General features: G+C 43.9%; 1 protein-coding gene across 1 annotated transcript in view; it reads right to left on the bottom strand.

The window, feature by feature from the left end:
- LOC118936772 (neuronal acetylcholine receptor subunit beta-2) overlaps positions 1 to 11,322 on the bottom strand; it is a 23,980-nt gene extending 12,658 nt beyond the window's left edge. The window contains 1 exon segment of the mRNA XM_090188665.1: positions 10,330 to 11,322. Coding sequence (XP_090044791.1) covers positions 10,330 to 10,381 — 52 coding nt within the window. The 5' untranslated portion in view covers positions 10,382 to 11,322.
- Positions 11,323 to 19,147: the final 7,825 nt, after the last annotated feature.

Here is a 19,147-nt window from a genome sequence, read left to right as displayed (position 1 = left end):
GGGAGAGACAGGAAGACAATTGAAAGAGAAAGACAGAGGACAGAAAGAGAGAGACAGAAAGACGACTGGAAGAGAGAGACAGAGGACAGAAAGAGAGAGACAGAAAGACGACTGGAAGAGAGAGACAGAGACACAGAAAGGGAGAGACAGAAAGACAATTGAAAGAGAAAGACAGAGGACAGAAAGAGAGAGACAGAAAGACGACTGGAAGAGAGAGACAGAGGACAGAGAGAGAGAGACAGAAAGATGACCGGAAGAGAGAGACAGAAAGACGACTGGAAGAGACGACTGGAAGAGAGAGACAGAGGACCGAAAGAGAGAGACAGAAAGACGACTGGAAGAGAGAGACAGAGACACAGAAAGGGAGAGACAGGAAGACAATTGAAAGAGAAAGACAGAGGACAGAAAGAGAGAGACAGAAAGACGACTGGAAGAGAGAGACAGAGGACAGAAAGAGAGAGACAGAAAGATGACCGGAAGAGAGAGACAGAAAGACGACTGGAAGAGACGACTGGAAGAGAGAGACAGAGGACCGAAAGAGAGAGACAGAAAGACAACCGGAAGAGAGAGACAGAAAGACGACTGGAAGAGAGAGACAGAGACACAGAAAGTGAGAGACAGAAAGACGACAGAAAGAGAGAGACAGACACAGAAAGAGAGAGACAGAGACACAGAAAGAGAGAGACAGAGACACAGAAAGAGAGAGACAGAAAGACGACAGAAAGACGACTGAAAGACAGAGACATTGACTACCATTGCCTTTTTCTGCTCCAATGTAACCATGAATGGTCTCTCTCTCTCTCCTCGCGGCTATGCTACTCCCCCAATACATTGCTCTGACACACTCCTAGCTTCTGTCATGATCTCCCCCCAGTAGCTGACTGAGAATCAGGGTGTGTAGTGATGTGGCAACGTGAACCGCGAGGTTGCTGCCCGACTAGTTAAAGGCCTAGTTTCAAACCCTATTCCCTTGGTTCCCCTGGGCCTTGGTCATAACTAGGGCACTATATAGGGTGACATTTGAGACACAGAGACAACTGGAGGGGAGGAATCTCACACACACACTAACTTTTAGTCCACGCATCACTTTTCCTCTGCCTCACTCTACTGTAACAGCCCAGAGACAAAGCAGTTGTAGAGCTGATGTCATTTTACAACCAGCATTACCCGCAGGGAGAAACCTACCTGTACCCTACTGTAAGTTAACTCAACTGCTGTTCAGTTCAGCTAGGCTAGCAAAGGTTTCTGTGTGTTCAAAGTTGTGAAGGCCCGAGTTAAGGTTTCTGTGTGTTCAAGGTTGTGAAGGCCGTAGTTAAGGTTTCTGTGTGTTCAAGGTTATGAAGGCCCTAGTCAATGTTTCTGTGTGTTCAAGGTTGTGAAGGCCCCAGTTAAGGTTTCTGTGTGTTCAAGGTTATGAAGGCCCCAGTTAAGGTTTCTGTGCGTTCAAGGTTGTGAAGGCCGTAGTTAAGGTTTCTGTGTGTTCAAGGTTGTGAAGGCCCCAGTTAAGGTTTCTGTGTGTTCAAGGTTGTGAAGGCCGTAGTTAAGGTTTCTGTGTGTTCAAGGTTATGAAGGCCCCAGTTAAGGTTTCTGTGTGTTCAAGGTTATGAAGGCCCTAGTCAATGTTTCTGTGTGTTCAAGGTTGTGATGGCCCCAGTTAAGGTTTCTGTGTGTTCAAGGTTATGAAGGCCCTAGTTAAGTTGAGTATTGTATCAAGTTAGCAAGTAGACATTTTGTATAGACACAATGCAGGATATATTCAAAATCAAGCACTAACATTAGTGACCCTGGTCAGGAGTGGTGCACTACATAGGGAATTGGGTTCTGGTCAGATGTAGTGCACTACATAGGGAATAGGGTTCTGGTCAGATGTAGTGCACTACATAGGGAATAGGGTTCTGGTCAGAAGTGGTGCACTACATAGGGAATAGGGTTCTGGTCAGAAGTGGTGCACTACATAGGGAATAGGGTTCTGGTCAGATGTAGTGCACTACATAGGGAATAGGGTTCTGGTCAGAAGTGGTGCACTACATAGGGAATAGGGTTCTGGTCAGATGTAGTGCACTACATAGGGAATAGGGTTCTGGTCAGAAGTGGTGCACTACATAGGGAATAGGGTTCTGGTCAGATGTAGTGCACTACATAGGGAATAGGGCCCTGGTCAGAAGTAGTGCACTATATATGGAATAGGGCCCTGGTCAGTAGTGCACTATATAGGGAGTATGACCCTGGTCAGTAGTGCACTATATAGGGAGTATGGCCCTGGTCAGTAGTGCACTATATAGGGAATATGGCCCTGGTCAGTAGTGCACTATATAGGGAATATGGCCCTGGTCAGTAGTGCACTATATAGGGAATATGGCCCTGGCTAGTAGGTCACTATCTGGGAATAGAGTTCCATTTGGAACAAAGACACTGTGCACGAGCAAGATAGTACTCAGCCCTCTGATAGGTGGAGTGACTGACTGATATTAGCATGCACTTCACTCTATAGTTGTGTGTATGATGTATACTGCAGCTGGCTGTTCTATACCGCAGAACAATCACTGTGCATGTGTTTTCAAAAAAGCTCTTTGCTCTCCCTGTGAATAGGATATTAGCACAATATCAGAGAGAGAGACAGAGACAGACAGACAGAGAGAGAGAGACAGACAGACAGAGAGAGAGCGAACAGAGAGAGCGAACAGAGAGAGAGCGACAGAGAGAGAGAGAGAGAGAGAGAGAGACAGATAAAGAGACAGAGAGAGAGAGAGAGAGAGACAGATAAAGAGACAGAGAGAATGATGGAATGATCTGTCTAAAGTGAGTAGCTGCAGCATGATGAAAACATCTGTTAAATGTCATTGAATGATAGAGTGATAGCACACATATGGAGAAGATCCTTCAGAGTACAACACACACACACACACACACACACACACACACACACACACCCGAGGAGAGTGAACCAGTTGAACCTCTACCATGCTGTGTCTTTTCTCTCGTCCTGTATCATGTATTTAACGTATATCTGAAGAAACACTGTTCTTTCACATGTTATCAGCTGGGATAAAGGGACATTTAAAGAAGATCCTTTTAAGATGAAGAATAAAACTCTCTTTGTGCATGTTGATCATTTTGTGGAGATGGAACCAGTTCAATGTTAACAACCTGTTTGGGACTGGGTGGCAGCATTTTCACGTTCGGATGAAAAGCGTGCCCAGAGTAAACTGCCTGCTACTCAGGCCCAGATGCTAATATATGCATATTATTAGTAGTATTGGACAGAAAACACTCTGAAGTTTCTAAAACTGTTTGAATGATGTCTGTGAGTATAACAGAACTCATATGGCAGGCAAAAACCTGAGAAAAATCCAACCAGGAAGTGGGAAATCTGAGGTTTGTAGTTTTTGAACTCATTGCCTATCGAATATACAGTATCTATGGGGTCATATTGCACTTCCTAAGGCTTCCACTAGATGTCAACAGTCTTTAGAACCTTGTTTGATGCTTTTACTGTGAAGTGGGGGCGAATGAGAGGGGATTGAGTAAGGTCTCTCCCCGAGTGCCATGAGCTGACCACGCGTGTTCATTGCAATTGACCACGCGTGTTCCATTGCAATTCTAAAGACAAAGGAATTCTCCGGTTGGAACATTATTGAAGATTTTTGTTAAAAACTTCCTGAAGATTGATTCTATACATCGTTTGACATGTTTCTACGGACTGTAACTGAACTTTTTGACTTTTCGTCTGCACCTAGTGATCGCGCCTCATGAATTTTGACTACTGGGCTAAACGTGCGAACAAAAAGGAGGTATTTGGACATAAATTATGGACTTTATCGAACAAAACAAACATTTATTGTGGAAATGGGATTCCTGGGAGTGCATTCTGATGAAGATCATCAATGGTAAGTGAATATTTATAATGCTATTTCTGACTAATGTTGACTCCAAAACATGGCGGATATCTGTTTGGCTGTTTTGTTACCTGAGCGCTGTACTCAGATTATTGCATGGTATGCTTTTTCGAAAAAGTTTTTTTGAAATCTGACACAGCAGTTGCAATAAGGAGAAGTATATCTATAATTCTGTGCATAATACTCGTATCTCAACATTACTGACCATAAAGCGCCAATGTAAAGTGAGATTTTTGGACATAAATATGAACTTTATCGAACAAAACATACATGTATTGTGTAACATGAAGTCCTATGAGTGTCATCTGATGAAGATCATCAAAGGTTAGTGGTTAATTTTATCTATATTTCTGCTTTTTGTGACTACTCTCTTTGGCTGGAAAATGGCTGTATGTTGTTTTTGTGACTAGGCTCTGACCTAACATAATCATATGGTGTGATTTCGCTGTAAATAATTTTTGAAATCGGACACGATGGGTGGATTAACAAGAAGTTACACTTTAATTGGGTGTATTGCACGTGTGAATGTTTGAAAGTTAAATAAAAAAGTATATATATTTTTGAATTTGGCGCTTTGCCTATTCAGCAGATTTTGTCGAGGGGCGGAACCCCTAGCCCTAACAAGTTTTTAAGGTACCACTGTCTTCATGACTCTTTATTCGGTGTCCCAACTGATGTTAATGCTTTAACTGAACAAACATTGTGTGTGTGTGTGTGTGTGTGTGTGTGTGTGTGTGTGTGTGTGTGTGTGTGTGTGTGTGTGTGTGTGTGTGTGTGTGTGTGTGTGTGTGTAGCTCACCAGACAAAGCGTTAGCGGTGGAGGAGAGGTAGAACATATCCTGAAGTAAATTATTAAAAGAGAGGCCATCTGGAATGGCTTCCTTTATGAGCTAGTCTCTCCAGCCTGAACACACAAACACACACACACAATTGCACCCACAGCTACACACTCACAACCACAATTACACACTATCACTCTCTTTCTCAAACAAACAGAAAGGCCTCCTTTATCAGTGTGATTGTCTCAGGTCTCCTTTATCAGTGTGAGTCTCAGGTCTCTTTTATCAGTGTGATTGTCTCAGGTCTCCTTTATCAGTGTGATTGTCTCAGGTCTCCTTTATCAGTGTGATTGTCTCAGGTCTCCTTTATCAGTGTGATTGTCTCAGGTCTCCTTTATCAGTGTGATTGTCTCAGGTCTCTTATCAGTGTGATTGACTCCTTTATCAGTGTGATTGTCTCCTTTATCAGTGTGATTGCCTCCTTTATCAGTGTGATTGTCTCAGGTCTCCTTTATCAGTGTGATTGTCTCCTTTATCAGTGTGATTGCCTCCTTTATCAGTGTGATTGTCTCAGGTCCTTTATCAGTGTGATTGTCTCCTTTATCAGTGTGATTGTCTCAGGTCTCCTTTATCAGTGTGTTTGTCTCAGGTCCTTTATCAGTGTGATTGTCTCGGGTCCTTTATCAGTGTGATTGTCTCCTTTATCAGTGTAAGTGTCTCAGGTCCTTTATCAGTTTGATTGTCTCCTTTATCAGTGTGATTGTCTCAGGTCTCCTTTATCAGTGTGATTGTCTCCTTTATCAGTGTGATTGTCTCAGGTCTCCTTTATCAGTGTGATTGTCTCGGGTCTCCTTTATCAGTGTGATTGTCTCAGGTCTCCTTTATCAGCGTGATTGTCTCCTTTATCAGTGTGATTGCCTCCTTTATCAGTGTGATTGTCTCAGGTCCTTTATCAGTGTGATTGTCTCCTTTATTAGTGTGATTGTCTCAGGTCTCCTTTATCAGTGTGATTGTCACAGGTCCTTTATCAGTGTGATTGTCTCAGGTCCTTTATCAGTGTGATTGTCTCCTTTATCAGTGTAAGTGTCTCAGGTTCTTTATCAGTTTGATTGTCTCCTTTATCAGTGTGATTGTCTCAGGTCTCCTTTATCAGTGTGATTGTCTCCTTTATCAGTGTGATTGCCTCCTTTATCAGTGTGATTGTCTCAGGTCTCCTTTATCAGTGTGATTGTCTCCTTTATCAGTGTGATTGTCTCAGGTCTCCTTTATCAGTGTGATTGTCTCAGGTCTCCTTCATCAGTGTGATTGTCTCAGGTCTCTTTTAGCAGAGAGGGAATGGGGAGAGGGCAGAGGGAAGAGAGGGGGAGAAGAGAGGAGAAGAGAGGAGAGGAGAGAGAAGAGAGGAGAAGAGAGGAGAGAGAAGAGAGGAGATGGGGAGAAGAAAGGAGAGAGGGAGAAGAGAGGAGATGGGGAGAGGCGAGGAGACACCACACCCATAGAGCATCCTCATCACCTCTGGGTTACACTTTATCTGAACCTGAAGCCTTCATAAAGGCTACATAACACTGTCATAACCCTCCATAACACGGTCATAACCCATAACACTGTCATAACCCTCCATAACACTGTCATAACCCTCCATAACACTGGCATAACCCTCCATAACACGGTCATAACCCATAACACTGTCATAACCCTCCATAACACAGTCATAAGTGTTTTTTTGTTTCAGCCCAGCACTAACACACCTGATTCAACGACTCAATCTAACCATCAAGCCCTGGAATAGTGGAATTGGGGGTATTAGTGCTGGGATGGAACAAATATGTGCAATCCAAAGGGTACTCCTGGACTGGAGTTGAGGAATGCTGGCCTTCATTAATATTAACGGTAAGGGAAATAAAAAGCAGACTGAGGCGCCCGTGAGAAAGAACTGTCACACACACACTCACACACACACACTCACACACACACACTCACACACACACACTCACACACACACACACACACTGGTTGGGATGGAACTGTTGGCAGAGTGACACAACTCTCTTGTTACCGCCCGATGAGAACGGCATCCTGGGTAAATCACTAATACTCAGCTGTCATTGGTCTGCACAGTGTGTTTGTGTGTGTTTCTGTGTGTGTGTGCACCTGTATTTGTATGTGTGTGTGTGTGTGTGTGTGTGTGTGTGTGTGTGTGTGTGTGTGTGTGTGTGTGTGTGTGTGTGTGTGTGTGTGTGTGTGTGTGTGTGCTTTTGTGTTTGTTTCTCTGAGTGTGTGTTTCTGTGTGTGTGTGTGTGTGTGTGTGTTTCTGTGTGTGTTTCTGTGTGTGTTTGTGTGTGCGCGCGCGAGCGCTCAACAGACTGCAGGAGACTGGCCTCTTCCTCTGTGGGTTCATGTACCTTGGCTTCTGTACCTGGATCACTGGATTACACCTCCACCCCAAGCTGTGAGGTCCTAGTGTACATCTAGCTAGCAGGACAGACTGAGGCTGGGGCCGTGGTAGACATCATCACGACTCTGTCTCTCTGTGTCCTGGAAACTCAATTGAACTTCAACGTATACCTTCACGGTTCAATAAAAACTGACATTATTAAGTGAATAAGGTATGTGTTGGAGTAAGCAGAGAGGAAGGGGAGAAGTGAGAGAGAGTTACTCCACCCAAGATCTGGGTGAGATAAGCCCTTTTTGTATGGAGGACTATGAGGGACTGTCGAATTACATGAGGCTTATTTGATTTCATAGAAATGTCCTGTTTAGGCTGTTACAAATGTACTGATATATGTGAATGCACGTGCATTCCAGCAAAATGTAGAAAAATGACTTAGTTGTGCCTGTTGTTCACACGCGTATCTGATCTCTCATTGGCTAAAATGGTGCCACCTAATCTCACCTGCCTTTAATCACGGAGGACAAGTATTTCCATTGTTAGAGCTGTCACTCGGCTATCTTGTCAACATAAAATATAATCTTTGGAGTAAAGCAGCCGGTCGCAAATTGCTCCTTGACCCTTACGCTTGGCCATAACCCCTCGATGGGTGTTGGCAAGTCTGTAGGGTCTGGGTAGCTATCAGATAGATGTTAGCATGTCTGGAGGTTCTGGGTAGCTATCAGATAGATGTTAGCATGTCTGGAGGTTCTGGGTAGCTATCAGATAGATGTTAGCATGTCTGGAGGTTCTGGGTAGCTATCAGATAGATGTTAGCATGTCTGGAGGTTCTGGGTAGCTATCAGATAGATGTTAGCATGTCTGGAGGTTCTGGGTAGCTATCAGATAGATGTTAACATGTCTGGAGGTTCTGGGTAGCTATCAGATAGATGTTAGCATGTCTGGAGGTTCTGGGTAGCTATCAGATAGATGTTAGCATGTCTGGAGGTTCTGGGTAGCTATCAGATAGATGTTAGCATGTCTGGAGGTTCTGGGTAGCTATCAGATAGATGTTAGCATGTCTGGAGGTTCTGGGTAGCTATCAGATAGATGTTAACATGTCTGGAGGTTCTGGGTAGCTATCAGATAGATGTTAGCATGTCTGGAGGTTCTGGGTAGCTATCAGATAGATGTTAACATGTCTGGAGGTTCTGGGTAGCTATCAGATAGATGTTAGCATGTCTGGAGGTTCTGGGTAGCTATCAGATAGATGTTAGCATGTCTGTAGGTTCTGGGTAGCTATCAGATAGATGTTAACATGTCTGGAGGTTCTGGGTAGCTATCAGATAGATGTTAGCATGTCTGGAGGTTCTGGGTAGCTATCAGATAGATGTTAGCATGTCTGTAGGTTCTGGGTAGGTATAAACAGTGTACTGGTAAAGTTTCCACCATATTGCTTTCATCTTCCAGAAGTGAAAACAATGAAGGGGAGGGGTAAGAAGTGAAGTGGGATGGGCTGAGTGTGTATGTGGGGTCCAAGCACGCCATGGAAAGTGTTTGACTCCACAAGCTGAAGGCCTTGGTTTCCGTTCATGCCTAACTCCTTCCTCCTTCACTGGCTGGGCATCCCTTCAGGTATCTGCAGTCTGGATGAACACTGTGCCTGTTCTGTCATAATGGGACTATTTACTCCTGCAGGGGTTTCTATAAAGGCCTAGTGAAGTCAAACATGTGATTATGTTGTGTTTTATAAACACTGAGAGTACAACACATTATTAACATCTGCTCTTTCCATGACAGGCTGACCAGGTGAATCCAGGTGAAAACTATGATCCCTTATTGATGACACTTCAATCAGTGTAGATGAAGGGGAGGAGACGGGTTAAAGAAGGATGTTTAGGCTTTCAGACATGAGACATGGATTGTGTATGTGTACTATTCAGAGGGTGAATGGGCAAGACAAAAGATTTAAGTGCCTTTTGAACAGGGTATGGTTGTAGATGCCAGGATCACTGGTTTGTGTCAAGAACTGCAATGCTGCTGGGTTTTTCACACTCAACAGTTTCCACCGTGTATCAAGAATGGTCCACCACACAAAGGACATCTAGCCAACTTGACACAACTGTGGGAAGCATCGGAGTCACCATGGGCCGGCATCCCTGTGGAACGCAAGGAACGCTTAAACCTTGTAGAGTCCATGCCCCAACATATTGGGAGGGGGGAGGGGGGGTTTAATAAGGTTGGAATATACTTTGAAATTGTGAAAATTATGATAATTATGATAATAATAATAATTTAGTGTAAGAACTGTTTGAAAGGACAGCCTGATATTTCAGCCTGTTTTGTGGGGTGGAGTTTTGGCCTGCCTGGTAACATCATCCCCCCTCCATTTTTGGTTTTGCCCTAGTACTAACACACCGGATTCAAATCATCAAAGGCTTGATGATGAGTTGATGTGTTTTATCAGGTGTGTTAGTGCCATGGCAAAACCCCTCTGGCTCCCCAGGACCAGGTCTGAGAAATACTACTAGTGTACCAGGTGTGTGTAGGTACATTACAGTACCTTAGACTTCTCCTGCCATAGTTGTATTGACTCAGTGTCATTAATGTTCTGTTACTTAATCGTTATAGCTTGTTAACAAAGCCTCAATGGACAGACGTTGAACACTAAAGTCAATCCAAGGGCCCAACTTTGACTGAACAGCATTAGGCATGAAAGTTTTCCTTTACAAATGTCCAGCGAGATTGAACAGAACACTACTCTATTCAATATAGACAGACATGAGAGAGTTGAATCCGTGTGCGCTGTCCATGGTGCTGACAGTTTGCTGAGATTAGTCAACAAGGAGAGAGGGAGAAGAGAGGAGAGGTAATGCCGTCTGTAATCGTGGCAAACTTTCAGAACAACGGACAACGGCAACTCCCCTGCAAGTTTTCAAGACCTAAAATGCGAGGACAGGGCGAAACAACATACTTACATAAGCGGTTATACGAAAATATCAATCGACTTTGGAAGCTGTCTTCGTTGCTATATATATATATATATATATTATAATGTATATAATATGGTTCCTTACTGGAGTAATAGCCTGTCCAAAAACATTTCGAAAAGCGTTTTATTTCAGTCTGTAGTTTATAGCCTAGATGTATTTCACAAACGACTTCATGACATTGCCTCATTTAAAAACAATGTTGGCAACCCGAGCGGCGTTCATTTTGAGTTAGTCTTCTGCGTGCAAAACATGACATTTACAAACACAAACGGTTTACCATTGAGGCTACTTACTTGAGAGAGAAAAGAGAAGGAGACAGAGCGATAAAGTCACGGTCACCGCCATATCTCCTCCGTGCCCTTCTTCCCTTCCCCGGAATCCGACGCTCAAAACTTGGATGGGGGTGTGCCGGAGTGGGGTTATTATCTCCGGGAGAGAGTGTCAAAAGTTGACGGCAAAGCGCAGCTGTAGATCCAGGACTGTCAACGCGTTCATACACCATCGAAGTCGTCAGAAATTAACCGCGTCGTGGTCGTTGTAGAGTACGAACCGATCCGTTTAGATGTCTGCGTCTCCGGTAATTCTCACAAACACGTGCACTCAGTCCTGATCTGATCTTTGCCCCTTCACTTTCGAGCGGTGTGTCACAATAACAAATTGAAATCGAATGCGTACAGATTAATGTGCTAACATGTCGATGGACGTAATGGATCACATTGAAATTCCCTGTAACTCTGTTATTGAAACAAAATCACGTCGTATCCTCGTCGTCCGTCAGAGTGGCCCGCGCCTTTCCTCAGACTTGCGGTTTCAGCCAAACGCCACAAACTCGCCGCGTTGACATTTGAGCTAAATTCGATCCGTGTCCCTATTCCACCATGCTACGCATGTCTACAGAACCGAGAAATATGTTTTTGCAACTGTTTAGGCTACATTTCACTGAGTATTCCCTACGCCACGTTTATAAGCATAAATGACGAACCTCTCTTTTTCAGTTGTAACTGTTTTTTGTTACACACCAAATGTATCATAAATGATAGGCATATAAATATATCCCGTAGGTCTATGTCTAAGAGAATTATTGTCGTTAAAACTCGGGCTGACTCGGTGGACGACTCGGGGTTAGAACGCTCTGAGCTTCGAACTGAAATGGAACGCGTCACGTGACCCGGCGGAAGCCTGAGAGAGGACGGATGCCTGCGCTACTCTGTTACAAAACTCAACTCAACAGAGAACCATATTTCCAAATTGCGCCTGGAATTATTCCCCAATATTCGACTTGCATTGACAGCTAGACTGACCCCTCACACGCAGGGGATAGCCTGCCAGATGTAGGCTAATACATGGATAAATTAATATATATCTTAAATAAATAAACCTAGTCTACCTTATTTTTCATATTTTCAGCAGAATTGTTTAACAATTGCTGCAGGACTGTATCCACGTAAACTGTGAGGATTGCTTAGTTAGCGTTTAATTGCGTTGTTGGAAGAAAGTGTTTTGAACCACTAACTAACTGCACGTGGGCTGTCCGCGAGCTCCCCAGTGTGCCTGGAGAGCGCGTGATGGTGTATTTTATCAGTGCCTCGAGGCAGTTGGAGGCTCCTGCTGCTCTCCGTGTGATACCGAACTTATTCTCCTGGATGAAATGGGTCTGACAGTCACGACTTCATGATAAGAGGAAGGAAAGTACTGAAACACACATGTCACAAAAACCCGCTCTCTCTCTCTCTCTCTCTCACACACACACACACACACACACACACACACACACACACACACACACACACACACACACACACACACACACACACACACACACACACACACACACACCTGCTACCCTCACTTCCCAGTAGACTTTGGAAAGCCTTCGCAGTAAGAGGGCACTTAGGCTGTATTATCCGCTTTCACTGCTCATCGTTATTCAATTTAAATGTGGGGGTAAAGACTAGGCTACTACACTGGGTCCTGGGCTGTGTCCCAAATCATTCCATATTCCCCATATAGTCCTATATATATATTCCGTATATACAGTGCCTTGCGAAAGTATTCGGCCCCCTTGAAATTTGCGACCTTTTGCCACATTTCAGGCTTCAAACATAAAGATATAAAACTGTATTTTTTTGTGAAGAATCAACAACAAGTGGGACACAATCATGAAGTGGAACGACATTTATTGGATATTTCAAACTTTTTTAACAAATCAAAAACTGAAAAATTGGGCGTGCAAAATTATTCAGCCCCCTTTAGTTAATACTTTGTAGCGCCACCTTTTGCTGCGATTACAGCTGTAAGTCGCTTGGGGTATGTCTCTATCAGTTTTGCACATCGAGCGACTGAAATTTTTTCCCATTCCACCTTGCAAAACAACTCGAGCTCAGTGAGGTTGGATGGAGAGCATTTGTGAACAGCAGTTTTCAGTTCTTTCCACAGATTCTCAATTGGATTCAGGTCTGGACTTTGACTTGGCCATTCTAACACCTGGATATGTTTATTTTTGAACCATTCCATTGTAGATTTTGCTTTATGTTTTGGATCATTGTCTTGTTGGAAGACAAATCTCCGTCCCAGTCTCAGGTCTTTTGCAGACTCCATCAGGTTCCATCTGATACTCCTTCCATTTCAATATTATCGCTTGCACAGTGCTCCTTGGGATGTTTAAAGCTTGGGAATTCTTTTTGTATCCAAATCCGGCTTTAAACTTCTTCACAACAGTATCTCGGACCTGCCTGGTGTGTTTCTTGTTCTTCATGATGCTCTCTGCGCTTTTAACGGACCTCTGAGACTATCACAGTGCAGGTGCATTTATACGGAGACTTGATTACACACAGGTGGATTGTATTTATCATCATTAGTCATTTAGGTCAACATTGGATCATTCAGAGATCCTCACTGAACTTCTGGAGAGAGTTTGCTGCACTGAAAGTAAAGGGGCTGAATAATTTTGCACGCCCCATTTTTCAGTTTTTGATTTGTTAAAAAAGTTTGAAATATCCAATAAATGTCGTTCCACTTCATGATTGTGTCCCACTTGTTGTTGATTCTTCACAAAAAAATACAGTTTTATATCTTTATGTTTGAAGCCTGAAATGTTGCAAAAGGTCGCAAAGTTCAAGGGGGCCGAATACTTTCGCAAGGCACTGTAGTTTTGACCCTCTTCCCTATTTAGTTCACTTCTTTTTAACCAGGGCCCTGGTCAAAAGTAGTGGACTATATACTGTAGGGAATGGGGAATAATTTGGGATGCAGCCCTGGACCTTGTGTAGTAGCCTAGCCTATCAAGACTGGATACACATTGATTTTCCAGGTTTTCTTTACCCCACATTTCCGTTGAATGATGATGTGCAGCGAAAGTGGTGTGTGTGTGTGTGGTGGGGGTGGGGGGGGGTGGGGGGGGGGGGGTATTTTTATGGGTCCGGGTGGTGATGTCGGTGATAAGGACAGGAGCTATCGGACGGTCAGAGCAGGAGTCCACAGCGACAGTGGCACCTGGCACACGCACCAAAGACAGAGGAAGAGGGAAGGGGAGAGAAAGACACAGAGGAGACTATTTTACTTGTTAACATTCAGCGTGTCCTTCATGAATAAAGCATGGATGGACTCCGACTATAGAGTCTTAAAAGCCTGGATTTTCCTGCCGCTGACATCACAGGTTCTTTTCTAAGACACTCTGCAGTTGCTTAATACATTTTTCACAGCCATTGATTCTTAAAGAATACAGTTTATAGATGCCCTGTGAGCTTTAGTTCAACCGTCTCAACCCATCAGAACGCAAAATAGAAGCTCCAACGTTTGTAAACAAAGTCAATGTAAACAACCACTATAAAGACTCAAAACATTAATTAATTAGATTTCATGGACGGTCAGTCCTTGATTCCATGGTCCCGTCTATACATTTGAGAGTGTTAAAGATGCTCTATGCAGAAATCCGTCTGCCATTTCCTGGTTGCTGAAATTCTGATCGTTTTCCTTATCTCAGTGTATGTGACAAAACAAACTAGTACAGCGTAGAGAATCATAGTACCATCTAAACCACTGGGAAATACATTTTACATAACCAAACATGTTGTATTTTCAGCTGTTTGAACAAAACTGAAAGTAAAAGACGCAAAAACAAAACTTAAAAAGTAGGAAGCATAGAAATAGAGCACATAGAACAGATCTACAGCTTCTTAGACTTGCTTTCAATGAAAATTACCAATCTATAACTCACATTTCTATGTGCATTTTGTTGGGTCGTCCAAAAAGTGACATATTGCAGCTTTAACATTTCTCTTTCAAATCCCAGATTGCACCTTCACAGAGAACAGACATTTCTCTTTCAAATCCCAGATTTCACCTTCACAGAGAACAGACATTTCTCCTCAGCCTCTTTCCTTTGATAGTTTCACTGGAAGGACAAAACTCAAATGGCACCCTTTTTAAGTGCACTACTTTTCTATGAGCTCGGGTCAAAAGGAGTGCACTTAATAGGGAATAGGATGCCATTTGGGACTCAAGCGACGTCAGCATGTCGATACACATATGGGGTTCATAGGCTTCAGACGATACGATTTCAATTGAAGGATCAATTAAATCAAACCCCCTCGAGATCCTAATCAAGTCATAATACATTAAAACAGTCAGTAATACATCCAATATTCTAAATACATTAAAACAGTCAGTAAAACATCCAATATTCTAAATACATTAAAACAGTCAGTAAAACATCCAATATTCTAAATACATTAAAACAGTCAGTAAAACATCCAATATTCTAAATACATTAAAACAGTCAGTAAAACATCCAATATTCTAAATACATTAAAACAGTCAGTAAAACATCCAATATTCTAAATACATTAAAACAGTCAGTAAAACATCCAATATTCTAAATACATTAAAACAGTCAGTAAAACATCCAATATTCTAAATACATTAAAACAGTCAGTAAAACATCCAATATTCTAAATACATTAAAACAGTCAGTAATACATCCAATATTCTAAATACAGTAAAACAGTCAGCAATACATTCAATATTCTAAATACATTAAAACAGTCAGTAAAACATCCAATATTCTAAATACATTAAAACAGTCAGTAAAACATCCAATATTCTAAATACATTAAAACAGTCAGTAAAACATCCAATATTCTAAATACATTAAAACAGTCAGTAAAACATCCAATATTCTAAATACATTAAAACAGTCAGTAAAACATCCAATATTCTAAATACATTAAAACAGTCAGTAAAACATCCAATATTCTAAATACATTTAAACAGTCAGTAAAACATTTGGTAATATTTGGAAGTGGAACTGAGAAGTAGAAACATATGTTGTGACTCCACTAGTCCTCCAAAAGACAAATCATCACACCATAACAAAACGTGATCATTCCTAGGAATTATAGCTGTGACTAGTGAACGGCAAAGCATGACAATAAATCACTCACACATGACTCACTCTTCCAAGCTCACTGGATATTTCAATCTCATGTAATGGAGGTGTCTGTGTGTCTGTGTGAGTGTTTCACACGTATTTATTCACTGGTACACACACATACACACACACACACCATTACGCCACTAAATAAGAATGACATGGAGCTAATAAAATCAACTCAAATCAAATTGTATATTGATAACATACACATTTTTAGTAGATGTTATTGTGGGTGTAGCTAAATGTGTTCAGGCGGTGGCCTGGACGCTGAGACGTGTGGGTTATATTATATATAAAGTTTGTATTCTAAATGGAACCCTATTCCCTATGAAGTGCACTACTTTTGACGAGAGCTGATAGGGTTCTGGTCAACAGTGGTGCCCTACGTAGGGAATATGGTGCTGGTGCATCTGTTCTGTTAGAGCTCTACTAAGTATAGTGATTATTACCCTATTACCCTGGACCTCCACCCTTTACCCTGGACCTCCACCCTTTACCCTGGACCACCCTTTACCCTGAACCTCCACCCTTTACCCTGGACCACCACCCTTTACCCTGGACCACCACCCTTTACCCTGGACCTCCACCCTTTACCTTGGACCACCACCCTTTACCCTGGACCACCCTTTACCCTGAACCTCCACCCTTTACCTCGGACCTCCACCCTTTACCCTGGACCCTTTACCCTGAACCACCACCCTTTACCCCGGACCCCGGATCTCCACCCTTTACCCTGGACCACCACCCTTTACCCTGGACCTCCACCCTTTACCCTGGACCACCACCCTTTACCCTGGACCTCCACCCTTTACCCTGGACCTGCACCCTTTACCCTGGACTACCACCCTTTACCCTGGACCACCACCCTTTACCCTGGACCTCCACCCTTTACCCTGGATCACTACCCTTTACCCTGGACCACCACCCTTTACTGCACCCTTTACCCTGGACCACCACCCTTTACCCTGGACCCTTTACCCTGGACCACCACCCTTTACCCTGGACTACCACCCTTTACCCTGGACCTCCACCCTTTACCCTGGACCTCCACCCTTTACCCTGGATCACTACCCTTTACCCTGGACCTGCACCCTTTACCCTGGACTACCACCCTTTACCCTGGACTACCACCCTTTACCCTGGACTACCACCCTTTACCCTGGACTACCACCCTTTACCTCGGACCACACACACACACACACACACACACACACACACACACACACACACACACACACACACACACACACACACACACACACACACACACACACACACACACACACACACACACACACACACACAGAGGAGAGCAGGTGCAGGAGAGCAACCCAAGGGTTTGGTGACTGTCATGTTACACCTGAGCACCTTGTGTGTGTGTGTCTGTGTGTGTGTGTGTGTGTGTGTGTGCCCTTATGTCATGTGTTTGTGCCTTTGTGTGTGAATGGGGGGGTTTATGTTAATTCCCTTCCCTCATATTTTGGACTGTAGTTTATAGGAACAGCACCCTGTGCTTCCTGGAATGAATGAAAGTGTGTAAATCCTAAATGACATCCTATTCACTTCATAGTTCACTACCTTCGACCAGAGGCTATGGCTTAAATCACACCCTAGTCCCTAGGTAGTGCACAACTTTTGATGAAAGCCACAAAGCTGAAAAAACACTACTCCCTCACTACATTTGACCAGATGCTATGGCTTAAATCTCACCATATACCCTAGGTAGCGCACAACTTTGATAAGAGTCACAGAGCCCCCCCAAAAAACACAATTCCCTCTATATAGTGCACTACTTATAACCAGAGCCTATGTCTTATGCTACATGGAGTTCCCCAGATAGTGAGGATCACAGCTGAAAAGTAGTGCTCCTATTTCTTCCTGCTCCAGTCAGGGACTGATCAACATACCCTGCATGACCAACAGTATGTTCCTGCTTCAGTCAGGGACTGACCAACGTACCCTGCATGTCCAACAGTATGTTCCTGCTTCAGTCAGGGACTGACCAACGTACCCTGCATGACCAACAGTATGTTCCTGCTTCAGTCAGGGACTGACCAACGTACCCTGCATGTCCAACAGTATGTTCCTGCTTCAGTCAGGGACTGACCAACGTACCCTGCATGACCAACAGTATGTTCCTGCTTCAGTCAGGGACTGACCAACGTACCCTGCATGACCAACAGTATGTTCCTGCTACAGTCAGGGACTGACCAACATACCCTGCATGACCAACAGTATGTTCCTGCTCCAGTCAGGGACTGACCAACATACCCTGCATGACCAACAGTATGTTCCTGCTCCAGTCAGGGACTGACCAACATATCCTGCATGACCAACAATATGTTCCTGCTTCAGTCAGGGACGGACCAACATACCCTGTATGACCAACAGTATGTTCCTGCTTCAGTCAGGGACGGACCAACATACCCTGCATGACCAACAGTATGTTCCTGCTTCAGTCAGGGACTGACCAACATACCCTGCATGACCAACAGTACGTTCCTGGTCAAGATGCGCGCATGCTTGCGTCCCATCTCACAGCTCCAGGGTCAAAGTTCAGACTGAGGTCACTTCCTGTCTCGTTGTCCACTCAGACTGTGTCAGCTACACTCCTCCGTGTCTGTTACCCCTCATTCGCCTCTCCTCCTCCAACTATTCCTCCACTCCTCCTCTCGTGGTCCAGCCCTGACTGGGAGTCAGGATAAATCATTATTAGATTCAAACAGGAAGGAATATTAGATTCAAACAGGAAGGGAACTGGGGCCCTAAACAGTCACATAGATAGAGAGAGGAGAGGAGAGGAGAGGAGAGGAGAGGAGAGGAGAGGAGAGGAGAGGGGAGGAGAGGAGAGGAGAGGAGAGGAGAGGGACACGCAAGTGCAATTGAAACAGAAATGAGTAGAGAATGAGAGGAGAGGAAGAGGGCCAAGCTACAGCTGTGACCTCTTGGCAGTGGGGACAAGATGTACGAAACATCACAGAACCTTCTGGAACACTACGGAACACCATGGAACGCTACGGAACACTAGCTCTGGAAGCAGGTGTGTGTCCAATCGGTTCGTCCCCGCAGCCAGCCAGCCAGCCAGAAGACCATCAGACAGAGCATGAGTGGTGACCAGGGTTAGTCCAGGTAGCAGAGAGAGATGGGGGGAAGTGAGAGAGAGGGGGGAAAGAGAGAGGCTGAGATGGGGCAGAAAGAGAGAGGGGAGGGGTGAGAGAGGGCAGGGGAAAGCGAAATCTGATACTTAAAGTAAGGAATCCTGTCAGCTCTATTTATGGTATTTCTGTCTGTACGTCTATGTTATATATCTATCTGTATAGTTCAGTGTCTATGTTATATATGGTGGATAGATGGAACACACTGAAGGGTAGATAGAAGCTCTTCTGGAGTTCTACTGTTCTATAGTAGAACACATCAGACAGCGTTCTAATCAGCCTCAAGGAGGTCCTCTCAGGGTCTCGCTGGCTTGGTGTGTCTGAGTGTTCTCAGAATGACAGTACAGAGTGAAGGGTTGGGCTGGGGAGATATGGCATCAGCTGGAAGATGCCTCAATCAATCAGTCAGCCAACCGGACGGCCGACAGACTACCATATCATTTGTTAATCAATCCAACAAATAACAAAGTGTCCAGATAACATCTGTGGAGTTTTTCCCTCCTCCATAGCGGTCTCTACCCATCT

Source organism: Oncorhynchus mykiss, chromosome 10 (genome assembly GCF_057628025.1).
Source record: "Oncorhynchus mykiss isolate SJ-2025 chromosome 10, ASM5762802v1, whole genome shotgun sequence".
NCBI lineage: Eukaryota > Metazoa > Chordata > Actinopteri > Salmoniformes > Salmonidae > Oncorhynchus > Oncorhynchus mykiss.
The sequence above is the reverse complement of the archived record's forward strand: the minus strand, read 5'-3'. Positions and strand labels throughout refer to the sequence as shown.